This window comes from Carcharodon carcharias, chromosome 11 (genome assembly GCF_017639515.1).
Source record: "Carcharodon carcharias isolate sCarCar2 chromosome 11, sCarCar2.pri, whole genome shotgun sequence".
Lineage (NCBI taxonomy): Eukaryota > Metazoa > Chordata > Chondrichthyes > Lamniformes > Lamnidae > Carcharodon > Carcharodon carcharias.
The window spans coordinates 94,613,921-94,635,781 of NC_054477.1; the positions used below are offsets into that span (position 1 = coordinate 94,613,921).

At 43.5% G+C, this 21,861-nt stretch overlaps 1 protein-coding gene across 1 annotated transcript in view; it reads left to right on the forward strand.

The window, feature by feature from the left end:
* Positions 1 to 21,861, forward strand: part of LOC121284135 (piwi-like protein 4) — an 84,249-nt gene that overhangs the window by 53,494 nt on the left and 8,894 nt on the right. Inside the window, exons 12-16 of the mRNA XM_041199308.1 lie at positions 3,940 to 4,012; positions 11,672 to 11,869; positions 12,530 to 12,630; positions 14,485 to 14,555; positions 19,319 to 19,472. Coding sequence (XP_041055242.1) covers positions 3,940 to 4,012; positions 11,672 to 11,869; positions 12,530 to 12,630; positions 14,485 to 14,555; positions 19,319 to 19,472 — 597 coding nt within the window. The remainder of the gene's footprint in view (positions 1 to 3,939; positions 4,013 to 11,671; positions 11,870 to 12,529; positions 12,631 to 14,484; positions 14,556 to 19,318; positions 19,473 to 21,861) is intronic.

A 21,861-nucleotide genomic window follows, 5' to 3' on the forward strand; every position in this document is an offset into this window, starting at 1 on the left:
CGCGCACTCCCGCTATTCATGGGAGTCAGAAATGCGCTGGGTGGGCTTTAATTGGCCCACCCACGTAAAATGGTGGTGCGGCCCTGATCACGGGCGCCGATCAGCTCTGCGGCCGCTCCTGCTCAGCCTGCCCAACAGGCAGAAAATTCTGCCCTATACCTTTCTTATACTATGACGAACAGAATTGTATGCAGTACTCCAGATGTTTCCTGGCCAAGGTTCAATACAGGTTTAACAAAGCTTCTTTACTTTCCAGTTCTTGTTAACCTGTGTTGCTACTTCTAGTGATCTGTGTATTTATGTTCCCAATCCCTTTGCTCCTCTACCCCATTTAGGTTCTTATTTTCTAGGTAATATGCAATCTCCTTATTTTTGTTGCCAAAATATTATAATTGTGTTGAAATTAATTTGCCAATTTTATGTTCACTCTGCAAGTTTATTAACTTTTTGTAATTTGTTGCTGTCATTCTCAGCATCTCCCTCAATTTGGAGTCACCTGGAAATTTAGAAATTGTTTTGTTTTAAATTCCAAATTGTTACTACAACTCATGAACAACAGTGGTCCCACCACTGATCCTTGTAGTGTCCCAGTCGCCACCTTCTGCCACTCTTAATAACTACCCTTTACCTCTACTCTCTGCTTTCTGTCTTGAGGCCAGCTAGCTATACATTCTGGTACTTTGTCCCCTGACTCTGCATTCTCTGACCTTATTCATTAGATTATTAATGTGGTACCTTTATGAAGGCCTTGTGAAAATCTAGATAAATTACATATACTACATTACCCTTGTCTACTCTTTTTTTTAAACCTTGTCCAAAAATTCAACATGGTTAGTTAAGCAAGGCCTTCCCTTTTGAAATCCATGCTGACTATTATTATTATATTTTTGGCTTTGAGATGTTCTTTCATTCTTTCCTTCAGTAGGGATTCCAAGACTTTTCCTACCGTTGATGTTAAATTGACCATGTTATAATTCCTTGGACATGTTCTGTCTCCCTTCTTAAATTAGGCATCAACTTGTGGTACCTCATCACTCCTGATTGCCACTGATCCACCCCCTCCAAGATGGTGACATCTATCCTAAAGTGTCATGCTCAATTGGACACCGTTGTAAATGTTTAGCATAATATCTTTCTTTTTTCCTCCATGCTTCTGTTTATGAATTCAAGGATCCTGTGTGTGTTTTTTAATGACCTTATTGCCTTCTCCGGCCACCTTGTGAATGTGAACCACATGTACCTGATTTTTAGGCCCTACTGGGGCTGCACACGGGAGCTAAAAATAACACAGATGGCCTTTGTGCTACTTCCCTGGCTCCATCCTGTCCTGGGCCATTTACCTGCAAGTGGGATGGGCAGGGGGCAGAATGGGTAGCCTATTAAAGTAATTAACTGCCTGTTAACAGAGGCCTACTGGTTCCAGTCGGCCCGCTGATTCCCACAGGCAGTGTGGGTCAGTTTAGATGTCTGGAGGTAGGTTCCTGGCAACAGAACAGGAGGTCAGCACTCCAGGCATGCCTAGGCCTCCCTGCTTAGGTGCAGCAGCAGCCTCAGGCCACCCTGTAGAGGGGTGTCCCAAAAGTGGTGGCCTGGTAGCAAAACCCTTTTTTTAAATTTTAAATTCAAAAAGGTTTGAGAAAGGGCACCTCCATTTTGAAGCTAATTTGAACCTTTATTTTGGCCATCACAACCTATTGCTCCTTTCAAGCTGGAAGGCAGCTGATTGACCCTCTAAGTTTGAGATGCTGCCCACTGTCCTCAACTGGCCACCCCAGGGAAAATCACACTGAGTGACTGTTTCCCACACAGTGCAAGGCTTCTGGCCTACGTTTGAGCCTGATGACAGGATTCAGAAGCTTGCACAGAAAATCCTGCCCAAGATCTCACCCCCCTTTAAAACTGTGCCATTTAATTAATGTTGTCCCTCCTCATCCTTCCTTCCAAAGTGCATCACTTCACTTTTCTGCATTAAATTTCATCCGCCATGTTTCCATCCATTTCACCAGTCTGAAGTCTGCCATTACTCTCATCGCTATTTACTGCATTCCCAAGTTTTGTCATTTGCAAGTCCAGTTCATGTATCTATCAAAAGGAGCAGTGGTCCTAATCCTGACCTCTGTATACTTCCATCCAGCCTGGAAAACAACCATTCATCAGTACATCCCGCTTTCTGTCTCTTAGCCAATTTCCTATTCACACCACCACTGCCTCTTTAATCCCATGAGCATCAATTTTGCTAATTAATCTACTATGTGGACACTATCATGCACCTCAAACAATAAATGCAGATTTAGTCTGCATATTTTGAAGTTCATTTACTCAACATCAACTGTACTATCTTCACAATCAACTCTGTTATTTCATCAAAGAATTCCATTAAGTTGTCTGACAAGATTTTCCTCTGACAAATCCATGTTAGTTGTCATTTATTACCCTATGTTCTCAAAGTGACAATCGATTTCATCCTGGATTATGGAGTCTAGAAGTTTCCCAACTGCTAATGTTAGACTGATTGGCCTGTAGTTACCCAGGTTTAATCCTCTCCCCCTTTTAAACAGCAATGCAGCAAGTGCAATTTTCTAGTCCTCTCACACTACTTCCATAATTAAGGAGGATTGAAAGATACTTGCCAGGGCCTCCATTATTTCCTTCAGCAAACTGGGATGCATCCTAATTGATTTTTCTAGTTTGAGCACTGCCAACCTTTTTACGTACTTTCATAATTAATAAATAAATAAATATTTAATATAATGGCCCAGAACTTCTAATCTCCGGGGTCATACCAGGGAGGTAGCCCAGAAGATGTGTTGGGACTGCCCGGGAAGTTCAAACTTCTGATGGGCAGTTACCCTGCACTGAGAACCATCGAAAATTCTGATCTAAATCAGAAACCTCAGATGGTTTCCACTCACTTAGCAGAATAGCTACCCAGGATCAGTTAGGACAATTAAAACCACTTCTAACTCCTGGGTAACAATGGTACTGAAGGCTCCCCCCTCCCCACCCCAGAAGTCCTCACTGGATCCCACCACATTCCTGATTACCCTCCCAGCCCTACAACTATTCACCCACTCCCTCAATTAACCCCCTGCAGCCCTGATTACCCTCCCGACCCCATGACTACTCCCCACCCCCTCAATTAAACCCCCACACCCCCGACTACTCTCCCAACGACCCAACTACTCCTCCACCCCCTTGACTAACGCCCCTCTGGCCCCTGATCACCCTGCCGGCTACCCTACTGATCCCCCCCAACTACCCCCAGATCCTTCTGATCAGCCCCCAACCCCTGACTAACCCTCCGCCACCCCCCCACCCCTGACTACCACCCCACCCCTCCAACAGCTCCCTAAACCCAACTACCCTCCTGACCACCCCCAGCTACCATCACCAACATTGACTACCCCTCCCCACCTCTCTGACTACCTGCCTTGACCCCCAACTACCTCCCCACCCCTGGACTACCCTCCCAACCCCTGACCCATCCTACCCTCCTCCCCTTCCCCCATCCAACCCACCCCCTTTCTCTCCCCATTCCCCATCCCCCCATCCCCCCCCTCCCCATCCTATCCACTGACACATTTACCTTCTGCCTGGCATCTCAACGTGGCTGGTTTAAACTTAACTGGCTTACTACAGCTAGTGCTGTAAAAACGGGGCATAGCTTCCCCCGCCCCGCCCCGCTGCTGCTCTGCACTGAAGTCTCCCAGTACACTGCACATTTCTTAACAGGCCTGAGTCAGAAGGCCAGGCGAGAAATCTGCCACTCATAACTAAGGTAAGTAATCCGACTGTGATTGCCACTCCTCGGAAGTCCTGGCCCATTATTTTAATGAGAATGCTTGAACGCACATGTTTTCTATTCTCATTACCTTGGGTTGCTAACCTAATTTACTTAAACAATTACGTCTTGATAGTTGACTTGTGATGTGTTTACAGGGTACAAGTAAATGAAAGCCCCACATCCTTCATACAAGCTTTGAGGCATCACATCGCGAGCAGTACACAGCTGGTAAATATGCAGACTAAATCTGTATTTATTGTTTAAGAGGTAGTACAAAGCTTCTGCAAAATTAGCCTTAGATATTTTATGACGACTATACTTGGTGCACACTGGAAACTTAAAATAGGAACTTTCTTTCTGACTATAGAGTTCTGCGAAACAATGATGAGGTTTTGAAGAATGTAGTCTCCGTGTTACATTAATTCCACTCCGGTCATAAGCTCATCTAATAGTTTACTCTTAATGAACATGATTATCTAGCTGTTATCACATTGCTGTTTATGGGAGTTTGTTGTCTGCAAATTAGTGGCTGTGTTTCTGAGATCACAACGAGGGCTCCTCTTCAAAAGTACCTTCAGTGCCTGCAAGGCAATTTGGGGAGTCTTGAAGCCATGAAAGGTACAATATAAATGTAAGTCTTTTTCAAATATTAACTATAAATACCTAAGATTGATTAATTAACACCTGAACTTGCAAGAAACCAGTTGTTCAGAACTATTCAGATAGTGTGAAATGTACACGTAAATGCCGATAAGCTTAAAATTATTATTTAACTCAGCAAATAATTTATTCATGGCAATTACATTTGCTAAAAGTAAAGCACCTATATGTTAATTTAAGGTTTACAGTTTATGGTTTTTTTTCTCTGTTCTCGTACTATTACTTCGGGTCCATTGAGGCCCCTTTTTCTTCTCACCGCCCCTCAGTGACTATATCCAAAAACATATCAGCTTCCACATGTTCTTTGGGATGCTTTGCTATGTTAAAGCTGCTATATAAAGGTAGATTGTTGTTGTGGAGGAATGAAGAGGGTGACCCCATTGCTCCATCGCTTCAGGCTACCCAGATAAAACTTTTTCCATTTTAGGGTTAAAAACGTACCAAAATATTGTGGTGGAATCTATGGGAAAAACTTGCATTTTTTGTGGCAGATCCAAATTGAAAAAAGAAACTGAAAAGGGAAACTGTCACTTCCAAGTTGCTAGAGAAACTGAGGCTGAAACTGAGAATGGAAACCAAAACCTCTGGCTGAAAATATGTAAAAGTAGACAGAGCCATCAGAGTTCAGTAGAAATTGATGAGTCCACTGGCTAGCTGAAGAAAACAGAGGCACAATCCAGAAGCTGGGAATAAGCAAAGATACATTTGCTGCAGCTGCTTCTATTACTTGAAGATTACGTTGGTGAATCTACACTATCCGAAGTGAATTGAAGAGGTTCTGCAGATATGTGCTATTTTTGGTGAAGACCGTGCCTGTGAAACCCAGGTTGGTGGTCGGCTGGGGAATCAGGCTAAATCCTAGAAGAAGAGGAGCTGAAATTCTTTGTGAGGAAGACAGAGTTTTGACGGACATTGTGACTAAAATTGATGACATAAATGCTAAGTAGCCTGCTGAGCCAATTTATAAGATCTCTCCTAGTTGTATATGCCATTTACTGTGTAGGTTATAGTCTGTAATCGCCCATAATTTGTCTGTCAATTCACGTTTAACTTATAAAAACAAAAAACTGCGGATGCTGGAAATCCAAAACAAAAACAGAATTACCTGGAAAAACTCAGCAGGTCTGGCAGCATCAGTGGAGAAGAAAAGAGTTGACATTTCGAGTCCTCATGACCCTTCAACAGAACTAGGTGAATCCAAGGAGAGGCGTAAAATATAATCTGGTTTAAGGTGGTGGTGGTGGTGGTGGTGGTTGGGGGGTGGGGCGGTGGGGGGGGGGGGGCGGGGGGGGAGGGCGGTGGGGGGCTGGAGAAGTGGAGGGGGGTGGTGTGGTTGTAGGGACAAGCACGCAGTGATAGAAGCAGATCATCAAAAGATGTCACAGACAACAGAACAAAAGAACACAGGTGTTGCAGTTGGTGATATATATCTAAACGAATGTGCTAATTAAGAATGGATGGTAGGGCACTCAAGGTATAGCTCTAGTGGGAGCTTAGCCTAAATAGCCAAGTGGTTATGGTACTGGGTTTGTAACCCCAAGATCAAGAGTTCAAATCTCGCAATGGAAAACTATGAAACAATGTAACTTCATCTGAAACAGATGGAAACGGGTTTGTACTCGAAAGAGTTATAGCTCTAGTGGGGGTGGGGTGAGCATAAAAGATTTTAAAATAATGGAAATAGGTGGGAAAAGAAAAATCTATATAAATTATTGGAAAAAACAAAAGGAAGGGGGAAGAAACAGAAAGTGGGTGGGGATGGAGGAGGGAGTTCAAGACCTAAAGTTGTTGAATTCAATATTCAGTCCGGAAGGCTGTAAAGTGCCTAGTCGGAAAATGAGTTGCTGTTCCTCCAGTTTGCGTTGGGCTTCACTGGAACAATGCAGCAAGCCAAGGACAGACACATGGGCAAGAGAGCAGGGTGGAGTGTTAAAATGGCAAGCGACAGGAAGGTTGGGGTCATTCTTGCGGACAGACCGCAGGTGTTCTGCAAAGCGGTCACCCAGTTTACGTTTGTCTCTCCAATGTAGAGGAGACCGCATTGGGAGCAACGAATGCAGTAGACTAAGTTGGGGGAAATGCAAGTGAAATGCTGCTTCACTTGAAAGGAGTGTTTGGGCCCTTGGACGGTGAGGAGAAAGGAAGTGAAGGGGCAGGTGTTACATCTTTTGCGTGGGCATGGGGAGGTGCCATAGGTGGGGGTTGAGGAATAGGGGGTGATTTAGGAGTGGACCAGGGTGTCCCGGAGGGAATGATCCCTACGGAATGCCGCGGTGGGGGAGGGGTGGGGGGGTGGAGGGAAGATGTGTTTGGTTGTGGCATCATGCTGGAGTTGGCGGAAATGGTGGAGGATGATCCTTTGAATGCGGAGGCTGGTGGGGTGATAAGTGAGGACAAGGGGGACCCTATCATGTTTCTGGGAGGGAGGAGAAGGCGTGAGGGCAGATGCGTGGGAGATGGGCCGGACGCAGTTGAGGGTCCTGTCAACGACCGTGGGTGGAAAACCTCGGTTAAGGAAGAAGGAGCACTTGTCAGAGGAACTGTTTTTGAAGGTAGCATCATCGGAACAGATGCGATGGAGGCGAAGGAACTGAGAGAATGGGATGGAGTCCTTACAGGAAGCGAGTTGTGAGGAGCTGTAGTCGAGGTAGCTGTGGGAGTCGGTAGGCTTGTAATGGATATTGGTGGACAGTCTATCACCAGAGATTGAGACAGAGAGGTCAAGGAAGGGAAGGGAGGTGTCAGAGATGGACCACGTGAAAATGATGGAGGGGTGGAGATTGGAAGCAAAATTAATAAATTTTTCCAAGTCCCGACGTGAGCATGAAGCAGCACCGAAGTAATCATCGTTGTACCGGAGAAAGAGTTGTGGAAGGGGGCCGGAGTAGGACTGGAACAAGGAATGTTCGACATACCCCATAAAGAGACAGGCATAGCTGGGGCCCATGCGGGTACCCATAGCCACATCTTTTATTTGGAGGAAGTGAGAGGAGTTGAAGGAGAAATTGTTCAGTGTGAGAACAAGTTCAGCCAGACGGAGGAGAGTAGTGGTGGATGGGGTTTGTTCGGGCCTCTGTTCGAGGAAGAAGCTAAGGGCCCTCAGACCATCCTGGTGGGGGATGGAGGTGTAGAGGGATTGGACTTCCATGGTGAAGAGGAAGCGGTTGGGGCCAGGGAACTGGAAATTGTTGATGTGACGTAAGGTGTCAGAGGAATGACGGATGTAGGTGGGAAGGGACTGGACAAGGGGAGAGAGAAGGGAGTCAAGATAATAAGAAATAAGTTCCGTGGGTTAGGAGCAAGCTGACACGAACGGTCTACCGGGACAGTTCTGTTTGTGGATTTTGGGTAGGAGGTGGAAGTGGGCCATCCGAGGTTGGGCGACTATCAGGTTGGAAGCTGTGGGAGGAAGATCCCCAGAGGAGATGAGGTCAGTGACAGTCCTGGAAACAATGGCTTGATGTTCAGTGGTGGGGTCATGGTCCAGGGAGAGGTAGGAGGAAGTGTCTGCGAATTGATGCTCAGCCTCCGCGAGGTAAAGGTCAGTGCCCAGACAACAACAGCACACCCTTGTCAGCGGGTTTGATTACAATGTTAGGGTTGGACCTGAGAGAACGGAGTGCAGTAAATTCAGAGAGAGACAGATTAGAATGGGTGAGAGGAGCAGAGAATTTGAGACGACTAATGTCATGCCAACAGTTCTCAATGAAAAGATCAAGAGAAGGTAAGAATCCAGAAGGAGGGGTCCAGGTGGAGGGAGAATATTGGAGGTGTGTAAAAGGATCTGTTGAATGGGGGGAGGATTCCTGCCCAAAGAAGTAAGCCCAGAGACGATAGTCTCTGATAGTCACCCAACCTGATAGTCACCCAACCTAGGACGGCCCGCTTCTACCTCCTACCCAAAATCCACAAACAGAACTGTCCCGGTAGACCGATCGTGTCAGCTTGCTCCTGTCTTACGGAACTCATTTCTCGTTATCTTGACTCCCTTCTCTCTCCCCTTGTCCAGTCCCTTCCCACCTACATCCGTCATTCCTCTGACACCTTACGTCACATCAACAATTTCCAGTTCCCTGGCCCCAACCGCTTCCTCTTCACCATGGACGTCCAATCCCTCTACACCTCCATCCCCCACCAGGATGGTCTGAGGGCCCTTAGCTTCTTCCTCGAACAGAGGCCCGAACAATCCCCATCCACCACTACTCTCCTCCGTCTGGCTGAACTTGTTCTCACACTGAACAATTTCTCCTTCAACTCCTCTCACTTCCTCCAAATAAAAGATGTGGCTATGGGTACCCGCATGGGCCCCAGCTATGCCTGTCTCTTTATGGGGTATGTGGAATATTCCTTGTTCCAGTCCTACTCCGGCCCCCTTCCACAACTCTTTCTCCGGTACATCGATGATTACTTCGGTGCTGCTTCATGCTCACGTCGGGACTTGGAAAAATGTATTAATTTTGCTTCCAATCTCCACCCCTCCATCATTTTCATGTGGTCCATCTCTGACACCTCCCTTCCCTTCCTTGACCTCTCTGTCTCAATCTCTGGTGATAGACTGTCCACCAATATCCATTACAAGCCTACCGACTACCACAGCTACCTTGACTACAGCTCCTCACACCCCGCTTCCTGTAAGGACTCCATCCCATTCTCTCAGTTCCTTTGCCTCCGTCGCATCTGTTCCGATGATGCTACCTTCAAAAACAGTTCCTCTGACATGTCCTCCTCCTTCCTTAACCGAGGTTTTCCACCCACGGTCGTTGACAGGGCCCTCAACCGTGTCCGGCCCATCTCCCGCGCATCTGCCCTCACGCCTTCTCCTCCCTCCCAGAAACATGATAGGGTCCCCCTTGTCCTCACCTATCACCCCACCAGCCTCCGCTTTCAAAGGATCATCCTCCGCCATTTCCGCCAACTCCAGCATGTTGCCACAACCAAACACATCTTCCCTTCACCCCCCCACCCCTCCCCCACCGCGGCATTCCGTAGGGATCATTCCCTCCGGGACACCCTGGTCCACTCCTAAATCACCCCCTATTCCTCAACCTCCACCTATGGCACCTCCCCACGCAAAAGATGTAACACCTGCCCCTTCACTTCCTTTCTCCTCACCGTCCAAGGGCCCAAACACTCCTTTCAAGTGAAGCAGCATTTCACTTGCATTTCCCCCAACTTAGTCTACTGCATTCGTTGCTCACAATGCGGTCTCCTCTACATCGGAGAGACAAACGTAAACTGGGTGACCGCTTTGCAGAACGCCTGCGGTCTGTCCGCAAGAATGACCCCAACCTTCCTGTCGCTTGCCATTTTAACACTCCACCCTGCTCTCTTGCCCATGTGTCTGTCCTTGGCTTGCTGCATTGTTCCAGTGAAGCCCAACGCAAACTGGAGGAACAGCAACTCATTTTCCGACTAGGCACTTTACAGCCTTCCGGACTGAATATTGAATTCAACAACTATAGGTCTTGAACTCCCTCCTCCATCCCCACCCCCTTTCTGTTTCTTCCCCCTTCCTTTTGTTTTTTCCAATAATTTATATAGATTTCTCTTTTCCCTACTATTTCCATTATTTTTAAATCTTTTATGCTCCTCCCACCCCCACTAGAGCTATACCTTGAGTGCTCTACCATCCATTCTTAACTAGCACATTCGTTTAGATAATATCACCAATCTGTGTTCTTTTGTCTGTGACATCTTTTGATGATCTGCTTCTATCACTGCTTGCTTGTCCCTACAACCACACCACCCCCCTCCACTTCTCTCCCCCCACCCAACACCCCTCCCCCCCCCGCCCCACCCACCACCACCTTAAACCAGCTTATATTTCACCCCTCTCCTTGGATTCACAAAGTTCTGTTGAAGGGTCATGAGGACTCGAAATGTCAACTCTTTTCTTCTCCACCGATGCTGCCAGACCTGCTGAGTTTTTCCAGGTAATTTTGTTTTTGTTTTTTCATGTTTAACTTATGTTGATTCTGGGTTTAAGACTATAGACGATCACCTAAGATAGTATTTAGTGTTTGCTACGTTTGATTCTTGTATATAAAAGATTCTTCTGTTTAAACTGTAGAATCTTGTGGCTTCATTCTTTCAGTAAATAACTGAGATTTTGGATTTGTGGTTTCTAATGAAATCACAACAATACTTAAAAGGAATTTAAAGGCATTAAATAAACTTTAAAACTTAAATATGCTTCAGAATTTTTAAAATAATTCTCTGCATTGCTCTAGGTGCCTTGTGGCTTTTAACTGCACAGATCCTGTAGGCTGCTACAAGCCGGTCCCAACAAATGATCCGGAGAACCATTGGGTTCTACTAGCAGCTACTGCATGGTAGAAGAAGGATTTGGGGCCTGAGAAAAACCTTATCCATCTATTATTATTTACTTAAGGTGGACTGAGCACACAATAGGCAATTAATGGTTGCTTCCAGCAGACTCCAGGAAATTGGCTTTGCAAGGATTTTGGAGTGGGGATCTCGTACTGGGGCTTGCTTTTCCTCTGCTCTCCTCCCCTCCCGCCAGTAGGAAAATCTAGCCTAAAATATTTGAGGTGCGAGGATCAATAGAAATTGGACTCAGGCCTCCTCTTTATTTGCTGAGTGAGCTGCCAGTGCTGGCTGCAACTCCACCAGCAGCTCATCCTTGTGACAAACCACTCATTGGTTGTCTGACTCACCGGTAGCAACCCTGAGGTAAGTTCTTGGAGAAGGCTTGGAGCTGGCTATGGTAGTGGGTGAGGCAGTGGGTGTCTCCTATGGAGTCAAGGTATTCCTAGCTCTGTCGGAAGGGAAAAAAATTGTTGACAATCACAAGGGCTGCCATCTACTCATGTGGTGACTAATTTGTCAAAGGTGTCCTTTCACAAGCTTTAGGTCCTTAATTTGCATATCGAAGAGGCCTAGTACTTGGTTGAAATAACTGTCCTAAAAAGGTACCTAAAAGGAACCCCACAAATTTGGGAGAGGAACCAACGTCTGCTCCAACTGTGCGCAAGCTATTGCACTGCTAAACTGATTTTTTTTTGCCTGAGAAGTGGTCACAATATATATCGATCTCTACTCCAAATCCAAACAGAAAATACTGGGAACAGTCAGCAGGTCTGGCAGCATCTATGGACAGAGAAACGTAGTTAACATTTCAACTTGTTAACTCTTGTCAGAGCTTTTCTTTTATATTAATTTCTATCCTGATGTATTCTAACAGATGATCTTTTTCTTGAATTGCAGGTATTGTGCATCCTACCCTCAAATCAGAAGAATAATTATGACTGTATAAAGAAATTCTTGTGTGTAGAAAAGCCAATTCCAAGTCAATGTGTGGTGGCCCGTACTCTAAATAGAGCAAATATGATGAGTATTGTCACCAAAATTGCTTTGCAGATGGCTTGCAAAATAGGGGGAGAATTGTGGATGGTGGAGATTCCCGTGAGTACTCTGTTCTATATCTTGTCTAAAGTTAAAGTTTGGCTTTCGTTGACTTCAACAGGCACATTGTTCTGTTTTAAGCTGTATTAACAATTTAATCATATTGAAATATTCATACATTTTTCAAGTATTCTCTAAATGGATCATTGCTGTCTTGAATCTACTTGATTGCAGACGGTTGATCTTTAAAGCATACACTTGATCTGTCCGAAATTTATTTCCCTCTTATGTACAGTAATTACAGTAATACTGCTCCACCTGTCTGTATTTTTGTCATCTTCATTCAACTTTCACTTTTTTAAAATGTATTTTGGGATTTTATACCACTATACAAATGGTTGAAGAAATTTGTGAGCAGATCACAGGCATCTATCACAAACACTCAAGTCATTAGATGTCATCATCAGTGTAGTTGGAAACTCTCCTTGTCTGCAGCCCCATATTTGTTCAGGGCATAATCCTAAATGTGTAGAAAGATCCTGTCATTCAAGACTCATAGGAGGAGGAAACTTTGTGTATAATGTAAAGTTTACTGACCATGTTACACTTAGATTTTCCAGACCCGATTTTCCAGACTTCCTTTTTATTTAACACTCGTATATGTACATGTGAGTGATGTGGGTGTTGTGGTAATTAGATAAATTAAACATTATTTTACAGTTAAAGTCATTGATGATCATCGGTATTGATATTAACCGTGATGCACTCAGAAAGGGGATATACGTTGGATTTGTGGCAAGTATCAACACTACAATCACAAAGTAAGTTTGGTTTAGACTCATTGTACCAAATTCCAACCTTTCAAGTATTACATTTTCATGGCAACTTTCAGAATACACTTTTTCATTTGTTCATGGGATGTGGGTTTTGCCAGCATTATTACCCATCCCTAATTGCCTTTGAGAAGGTGGCGGTAAACTGCCTTCTTGCATCTTTGCAGTCTATGTGGTGTTGGTACTCCCACGGTGCTGTTGGCTGGGGAATTCCAGGATGCTAACCCAGCGACAGTGAAGGAACGACAATATTTCCAAGTCAGGATGTGTATGACTTGGAGGGGAGGTTTAAGCCTGGCAACGACAGGCCTGTCAGTTTAACCTGGGTGGTGGGAAAGCTTTTAGAGATGATAATTTGGGACAAAATTAACAGCCACTGGGGCAAATGTGGATTAATTAAGGAAAACCAGCGCAGAGTTGTTAAGAGCAAATCATGTTTAGCCATCTTGATTGAGTTTTTTGATGTGGTAACAGAGTGTTGGTTGCTGAGGGTAATGCGGGTGATGGAGTGTACATGGACTTTCAAAAGGCATTTGACAAAGGGTAACATCGAATCATAGAAATTTATTTAATTTAAGGAGGCCATTCAGCTCATCATGTCTGCGTCAGCTGACAAGTAGCCATCCAGCTTAATCTCACCTAGAACTGTTGGGCCTAGTCTTGCAGATTATGGCACTTCAGGTGCATGTCTAAGTATTTTTGAAATGTTATGTGGGTTTCTGCCTCCACCACTCTTTCAGGCAGTGAGTTCCAGATCCCCAACACCCTCTGGGTGAAAAACTTTGTCCTCGAATCCACTCTAAACCTCCTACCTCTTAGCCTAAATCCATGACCCCTAGTTATGAATCTTTCAACTAAAGGGAATGGGCCACTCTACCTAGACCCTTCATAATTTTGTTCACTTCAATTAGGTTTCCCCTCAGTCACCTCTTCCAAAGCAAACAGCCTTAGCCTATCCAACCTTTCCTTATAAGTAAAATTCTCCAGTTCCTCCTTGTAAATATCCTCTATACCCTCTCGAGAGCAATCACATTTTTCTTACAGTATAATGAGCAAAACTACAGGCAGCACTCTAGCTGTGGAGAACTAGCATATTATATAGTTCCAGCGTAACCTCCCAGTTCTTATCTTCTTTGACTTGGCTGTAAATATCCTGAAGGCATTCTGGGGCACCTTCTCTACTAGTCCAACGACTTGCAGGGATTTGTGGACATGCACTCCAAGGTCCCTCTGTTCCTCTACAGTTCTCAGTATCTCACCTTTTATTGTGCATTCCCTTGCCTTTGTTAGCCTTCCCCAAATGCATTGCCTTGCACTTACCAAATTGAGCTTTATTTACCATTGTTCTGCCCACCTTAATGGCCCATGGATATCTTCCTGCAGTCTAACATCCCTGAAGTACTTACAGTAAGCAAGGAAAATTGGCAATATTGTTGTTGGCAGCAACTTATAACCATGTATCTGATGGAAGAATTACAGTGAGATTTGGACTGCTTTTGCATTTCCTGTACATTTCCACTGTCATTTAGCATAATGCACATGACAGAGAAACTAATTTTCAGTGTATCCAATTCTTAATTCAAAAAGAAAATATTTCCCTTTGAGATATAGTTTGGCATTGGATTTTTTTTTTGGCCAATGAGGAATTAATTCACATTTCATCTGATCTGATTCAACAAAATTGATACATAGTTCAACTATCTAAAACAGATTTTAACCTTTTTTCCTGTTTTTGACTCAATCTTACAATCGATCCACATAATAATCAAAATGATTCAATAGAGTGAATTTGAAGTAAAACTGTTACTTTTGATCTCAGATTGACTTGATTGTTTTGTGTAGATGGTTGTCTCGCTGTGTCTTCCAGCCTTCCAATGTCGAAGTAGCTGATTGTTTGAAAGTTTGCATGAGAGGTACTGACATTTGCCCCTTTGTTTACTTTAGGCACTGTAAATTTTGGTTGATAAATGACACATGTATGGTAACATAGTGATAATGGGATTGGCCTAGTAATCCAGGATGTGGAAGTTCAAATCCACCATAACAAATTGATTAAATTGAACTTACAATCCACAAATTAACAGATTTTTTATCAGAAATTAATATGAAAGATCCTGGATTTTGTAAGCACTCAGCAGGTTCACTAACTTCCTTTGTGGAAGAGAACCTGCACATCTACAAGTGACTCCAGTCACACAGTAAGCAGTTGATTCTTATTACTTTTGAAGACCGCTAGGGATGGGCAGTAAATATTGCTTTTCCATTGTCACACAATCTCACAAATTAAAAACATACATAGAGCTTCACCTCTTTTTGATGTGTTTTGATTTCAGTAATAATCCATAATTACAGACCATCAAAAAATTAATACCAAAACAGCACTAGTACCTGCTTGTTGCTGAGTTCTAATTTGAACAGTGATATTAACCAGTGCATTTTAGTTGTGCTGGCCAAGTGACACATCGCAACACAGTAAGTTGCTCTATTTCATTTAAATTTCATAATGCCATTACATATGAGGTAGCAAGAATTGCACACATGCCCGCAAATGTTTCTATGCGCTTCACATTTCAGAGGTTCAGAGACCCAACATGCAGAGCCAAGAAAAATATATTGTGCTTCCCTATTGGTGTATCATTTGTCTATTTAAATAATTAGATTTGTGCTGGTAGTTAAGAATAACTGGTGGCCTTGATGTATTTTATGATATTGTAATGACATTGCATTATGGAGCTTTTTATTATTTCCTTGTATTACTCTTATAACTGATAATACTCTCCACCAATACCTACCTGAGTCTTATCAGGGGTTAAAAAAATATCAAATGCAATGAACAAAATAAATATCAATTATAATACATTTCAAAGGGAGAAATAGATTGGCAGTCTTATCCAGGATTATTGAACAGGTTTCCCCATTGGCATCTAGTAAAAAAATCGAAGAGTTAAGAAAATAGTAAAGTCACTTGCATCTTTCTCTGCCTACCAAATATCTCAGTCATGGTACTTAACTGTTACCATGCCTTGATGCCTGTCCCTCTCTGATTACCTGCCTGGTTTCAATCAGCCTCTCCTGATTTCAACCAGTTGCTGTGATTAACAATTCTATTCAATTAAAATTGTTCAATTCAGTAGTGCCACTGCATTTAACAAATATTGTTGGAATTATTAAGTATTGCACCCTTATGGTTTTCACATAACAAATACTGCTTTGTTTTGTGTTTTCTCTCAGACATAAATAAAAAAGAATCAATCAGCTTAACCCAATGTATTGCAAAATAAAAGCAGTATGAAATTTTGAACACAAAGTTTTATCTGTCACACCAAAAATGTGGTATGAACTGTAGGCATCCCAATGAGTCATTGAATTCAGGAAAAGAGAATGAAAGAAATTAAAGTTGTTTTGGTGGAGAATGTTAATTATATCAATTGAAGTTAAGAACATACAGATGGAGGGTATTGATTGGAGACACTTAACTGACACAAGCATGGAGATATATGATACATACACTTATATATAGGTTAAAAACAAAATAAAAACAAAAAAACTGCGGATGCTGGAAATCCAAAACAAAAACAGAATTACCTGGAAAAACTCAGCAGGTCTGGCAGCATTGGCGGAGAAGAAAAGAGTTGACGTTTCGAGTCCTCATGACCCTTCGACAGAACTTGAGTTCGAGTCCAAGAAAGAGTTGAAATATAAGCTGGTTTAAGGTCGTTGACAGGGCCCTCAACCGTGTCCGGCCCATCTCCCGCGCATCCGCCCTCACGCCTTCTCCTCCCTCCCAGAAACATGATAGGGTCTCCCTTGTCCTCACTTATCACCCCACCAGCCTCCGCATTCAAAGGATCATCCTCCGCCATTTCCGCCAACTCCAGCATGATGCCACCACCAAACACATCTTCCCTTCAACCCCCTTATCGGCATTCCGTAGGGATCGCTCCCTCCGGGACACCCTGGTCCACTCCTCAACCCCCTCCTATGGCACCACCCCATGCCCACGCAAAAGATGCAACACCTGCCCCTTCACTTCCTCTCTCCTCACCGTCCAAGGACCCAAACACTCCTTTCAAGTGAAGCAGCATTTCACTTGCATTTCCCCCAACTTAGTCTACTGCATTCGTTGCTCCCAATGTGGTCTCCTCTGCATTGGAGAGACCAAACGTAAACTGGGCGACCGCTTTGCAGAACACCTGCGGTCTGTCCGCAAGAATGACCCAAACCTCCCTGTCGCTTGCCATTTTAACACTCCACCCTGCTCTGTTGCCCACATGTCTGTCCTTGGCTTGCTGCATTGTTCCAGTGAAGCCCAACGCAAACTGGAGGAACAACACCTCATCTTCCAACTAGGCACTTTACAGCCTTCCGGACTGAATATTGAATTCAACAACTTTAGGTCGTGAGCTCCCTCCCCCATCCCCACCCCCTTTCTGTTTCCCCCTTCCTTTTTTTTCCAATAAATTATAAAGATTTTCCTTTTCCCATCTATTTCCATTATTTAAAAAAAAAATTTAAAAAAAAAAACCCCACTAGAGCTATACCTTGAGTGCCCTACCATCCATTCTTAATTAGCACATTCGTTTAGATAATATCACCAACTTTAACTTTAACACCTATGTGTTCTATTGTACTATTGTCGTTGACATCTTTTGATGATCTGCTTCTATCACTGCTTGTTTGTCCCTACAACCACACCACCCCCCCCTCCACCTCTCTCTCTCTCTCTCTATCTCTCCGCCCCCACACACACACCTTAAACCAGCTTATATTTCAACTCTTTCTTGGACTCGAACTCAAGTTCTGTCGAAGGGTCATGAGGACTCGAAACGTCAACTCTTTTCTTCTCCGCCGATGCTGCCAGACCTGCTGAGTTTTTCCAGGTAATTCTGTTTTTGTCTTATATATAGGTTAGGAGCTATATACCTGTAGTGTTTCACTCTGTGAATAAACCTATTTCAAATAAGACAGGCTCTGGATTCTTCCTTCACCAGCTGGCTTTCAGGAGTATAACAGAGGATGCTCAATGGTAAATTAAACCTATGTCCCTAACTCCGGGATGCTCTGTGTTATAGGGAAACTTGCTGTGATAATACTGAACAAATGCTATTTGACTCTGTTATCACAGCCATTTGGACCAAATTTTTGAAGTGTTGTGATATCTTTGACAAATGAACCACAGGAGGCTCAGGTACAGGTCACGATCTTTTATTTGAGCAATTGCAAGGAGAGAACCACCTCAAAGCAGCTTGGAGGTAGCACTCTACCAAATTACAAGAATACAGCTTATTTATACATCACTGACAAGAACATTGCTCAGCCTTCATCCAGGCAGAGCCTTCTTCCCCTATCTAAGCTGGGACCAACTGTCTTTTCCTTATCTGTTGACGAGCACACTTAATCTATATTATTTTCATCCTCTGTCTCCAGTCTGGTTCCCAGGGTATTTCTGATGATTGCAGGCTCTAAGGGTGTGCAAAGTTCATCTGGTAACCCTTAACTGTTAATGTACTTGATGACACTGTCTGCCTGGAGATTCTAAGTAATTCCCTTTCAATAAATTCTTACCGTATTCCCTCTAACAGAAGAATATTTGCAATGTCTTAATATAGTTCTGATGTTGCGCAAGCATTTGCCTTAGTCTGATAGGAATTCTGGAACATTGAATACTCAACTGGCAAGGTCTTGGGTACATCACATTTCGCCTCCAATATCTCATCCTCTGGATCACCTCATGTCAATTACACATTTAGATTTCCTATACTATCACATATTAACCCATTTAGGCTGTTGAGTGCAAGTGAGAGGGCTCATGAGTTTTTGCTGGCAGTGGTAAATGCTGAAGATTATTGAATTGTTTATTTTCCCCCTGTCTCTGACATTAAAGGAGGCATTGCCACCAGGTGTCTTCCCTGCAGCATATTGGCAACAGCCTCCAGTTCCTCTTCTTGGCTCCTTAGTTGAACTTCTGGGATCCAGGGCTCTTCAGGGGTGAAGTCCAGATTGCAGCCAAAGGGATGCTCAGCACTATTGTTGTGGCGATCCTGATGAACAAGGCAGCACTGCATGCTGCATCCTTTAAAGTTGAGGCCAGCACCTACCTTTTGTCCAGGTAATGCTGAGATCAGTGCCTGTTGCCCACCCCAATGACAGCATTAGATAGGCCTCATGTCTCCAGGTCATTAATTGACCAGCCGTCATGTGATCACAGACAGTTGGCAGCGTTCCAACGGTGTGGCGATAGTGCCTGCTTCCAGGTCTGCCACTGAGACCTTTGTCACACAAATTAAATTTAGTCCAATGAGTTTCCTTCTATCTCCTTTGTCCTTTCTGTTAACTTCATGTAAGTGTCAGAGTATGAACTTCAATAAAGAGATACCATTTCTGATCTTTGATCATGAGCATTTAGACAGCAGTGTAGACTAAGCAGTGTTCTATGTTAAACAGTTGGTGCATCTCCCCTGAGAATGCTTGATGCTAACACTGGATTCTCAGGTGATGTATAGCAAGCATCATGCAATGGATAATGCATCCATTCACCAGAAATAATAGCTGTCAACTTTGTGAACTTAAGGCCCGTAAGGATTTATTGTAAATATTTTACTTGCACTTGTGAAACAGTCTGGGAAGTGTTACCCATTTGATAATGTTATTTCATGACTAGCATGTTATTTTATAGGTGCTCTAAACAAATGGCTTGAAGTGAATCATGTCCTACCTGGCCGCATTGTTGTTTATCGCGATGGTGTAGGAGATGGTCAACTCATGACATTAGTAGACTATGAAGTGCCCCAAATACTGGACAGCTTCAAGATGGTTAACTCGGACTATAGGTAAGGTTTTCATATTTTTTGTCAGAAACACTGAACATTTAAATTGCTTGAGCAGAGAGCTCTCAAAATCATAATAATATGCATATTTATAAATAGGAAAGGACTAAAAGGTATGCACATGTAGCAAACCTCCTGTAACAATATCTTGCGCTAAAGCAAGAATGTGATATTTCTGCATACTTCTTATTTTCAAATTCCTAAGTTTAAATCTTACTTTATAAAAATAAAGCTAAATGGAGCTACATAGATTTATAATTGCAGTTGAATATCCAGCTGTTGTAATGTAGGTAGACTGGCAGCCAATCTGTGCACAGTATACTCCCACAAACAGTTATGTGATAATGAACAAGAATTTTTTTTGTGTGATGTTAATTGAGGGACAAATATTGGTCAGGACACCACAGGTAACTCCCCTGTTGTTTTTCAAAATAAGTGTCATGGGATCTTTTGCAACCACCTGAAAAAGCTGATGAAGCCTCAGTTTTAACACTGCATCTGAAAGATAGTACCTCCAACAGTGTGGCCCTCTCTCAATACTGCGCTGGATTGTCGGCTTTGATTTTTTTCCTGGAACTGGACTTGAACTCATAACCTCTGTCTCAGGCGAGAAAGTTACCAACCAAAAAAAAAATGTAAAGAATAATTTTCTGATAATAATTCAAAGTTTATCTTTTATTAGTTTGAATCTAGTTTCTTTAGTCCTACTCTCACTTTTAGCTCCCCAAACTTATTATTTACCCATTATATAGCATGTGAGCTTGGAAGGAATCTGAAGGTTACCACCATTGAAGTTTGGCTGTTAAGCCTGTTTCCTAAATGCATTTTACAGGATTTCAGCCTTAGTCTTTCCTATGGTACTAGCTTCCACATGGACTGTAATTGCAACTTGCTCTTCCTTCCCTTCCATAATCTAGTTCAGCCCTTGTTTAATGTCTGTTAACCTAGCATCTTGAAGGTAACAAAGCTCTGAAGAAGAGTTATACGGACTCAAAGCGCTAACTATGTTTCTCTCTCCACAGATGCTGCCAGACCTGCTGAGTTTTTCCAGCATTTGCTGTTTTATTTCAGATTTCCAGCATCCACTGTATTTTGCTTTCATAACAAAGCAGTTCGATGAGTATTGCAAAAGATCTCACCTGAAAAGTAGCCAGGCAGCAGGTGAAAATTTTAGGGGAGTCAGGTGCACCTCTGCTGCCCCATTGTTGCCCAAGGTCAGTCTGATGCAGATCTGCCAGAAAGATGGGGGAAGCTACTGTAAAATGCAAACTGGGATCCTATGTTTTTTGTAGGACCCTGATTGAAATTAACAGATACTAATGGACAGAATGTACACCAAGTGACAATGTGCACCATGTGATGCTCTATCCATTTGCACAAGGTATTTAGCCAGTGTAAACTAACAACTATTAAAGGGACTACCAGAGGTTGCTCGGAAACAGCCCAGAAACCATTTAATTTTTGCTTTATGGAACCAGGAGGAGCATGGGAAATGGCACTCCCAGATCTTTTTTATGACTTGTTTATTGTTACAAATGCAAGGTCTTATAAGATTAATATGCTTCAGGACTATGTCTTTAATTTACAGTAAAGTGGAAGAATGCAGGAGGGGATCATGTAACCTGCACTGAATTCTGTTGCTATCAAGCCTGGGTGGTTTGGTTGTTAAGGATGGGGGGACGGGCTGGTTGCTTTAATGGGGAGCATGTGGAAGATATTCACACCTGTGAACAATGACCCGAGCAACTGTGCTGACAGTGGATAGACTGTCAGACCCAGATCTTTGCTCCAGAGGTGATAGAGTGAGTTGGGAAATTTCCTGGCTCACCACACCTGCCTTGGGAGAAACTCCTCCAGATGGTGGGATCTTTGTTCCAGAGGAATGGGTGCAGGATGGAGTTGGGCCCATCACCCCTGGATGCAGATCAAAGGTCGTGTAGTGGCTGCTGAGTGCTGAGATGAGCTGTTTAAAAGGCCCACCTTGGATCTCTGGGGTTTTGTCCCAGTTATTGGGTCATATTTTAAGCCCTCCAGCCCTCACTCCCTCATCCCCACTCTCCATGCTCCATTCATGAACCCACTGACACCTCATGCCCTACATGCCAACTCAACATTGTGTTCAAAAGACCCAGCTGAGTTTAGGTTTCCTTATGTGTGACTCATGTCCTGCCACTTTTCAGCTATCAGCATCATAGGGATCTGTCGGAAATTGGGCAGAACTTCCAGATCCAGGTCCCACCGGCCATTTTGGAAGGTCCACTAAGCCTCCTCGCTTCTGCGAGAATCCGGGCCTTAGTCTCCAAGTCACAGGGAGGTGTTAGGAATGTCCAGAGTACTTAAGGAAATGCCCCTAGAAATAATGGATGCATCTTCCGGGATTCTATAGACTCTA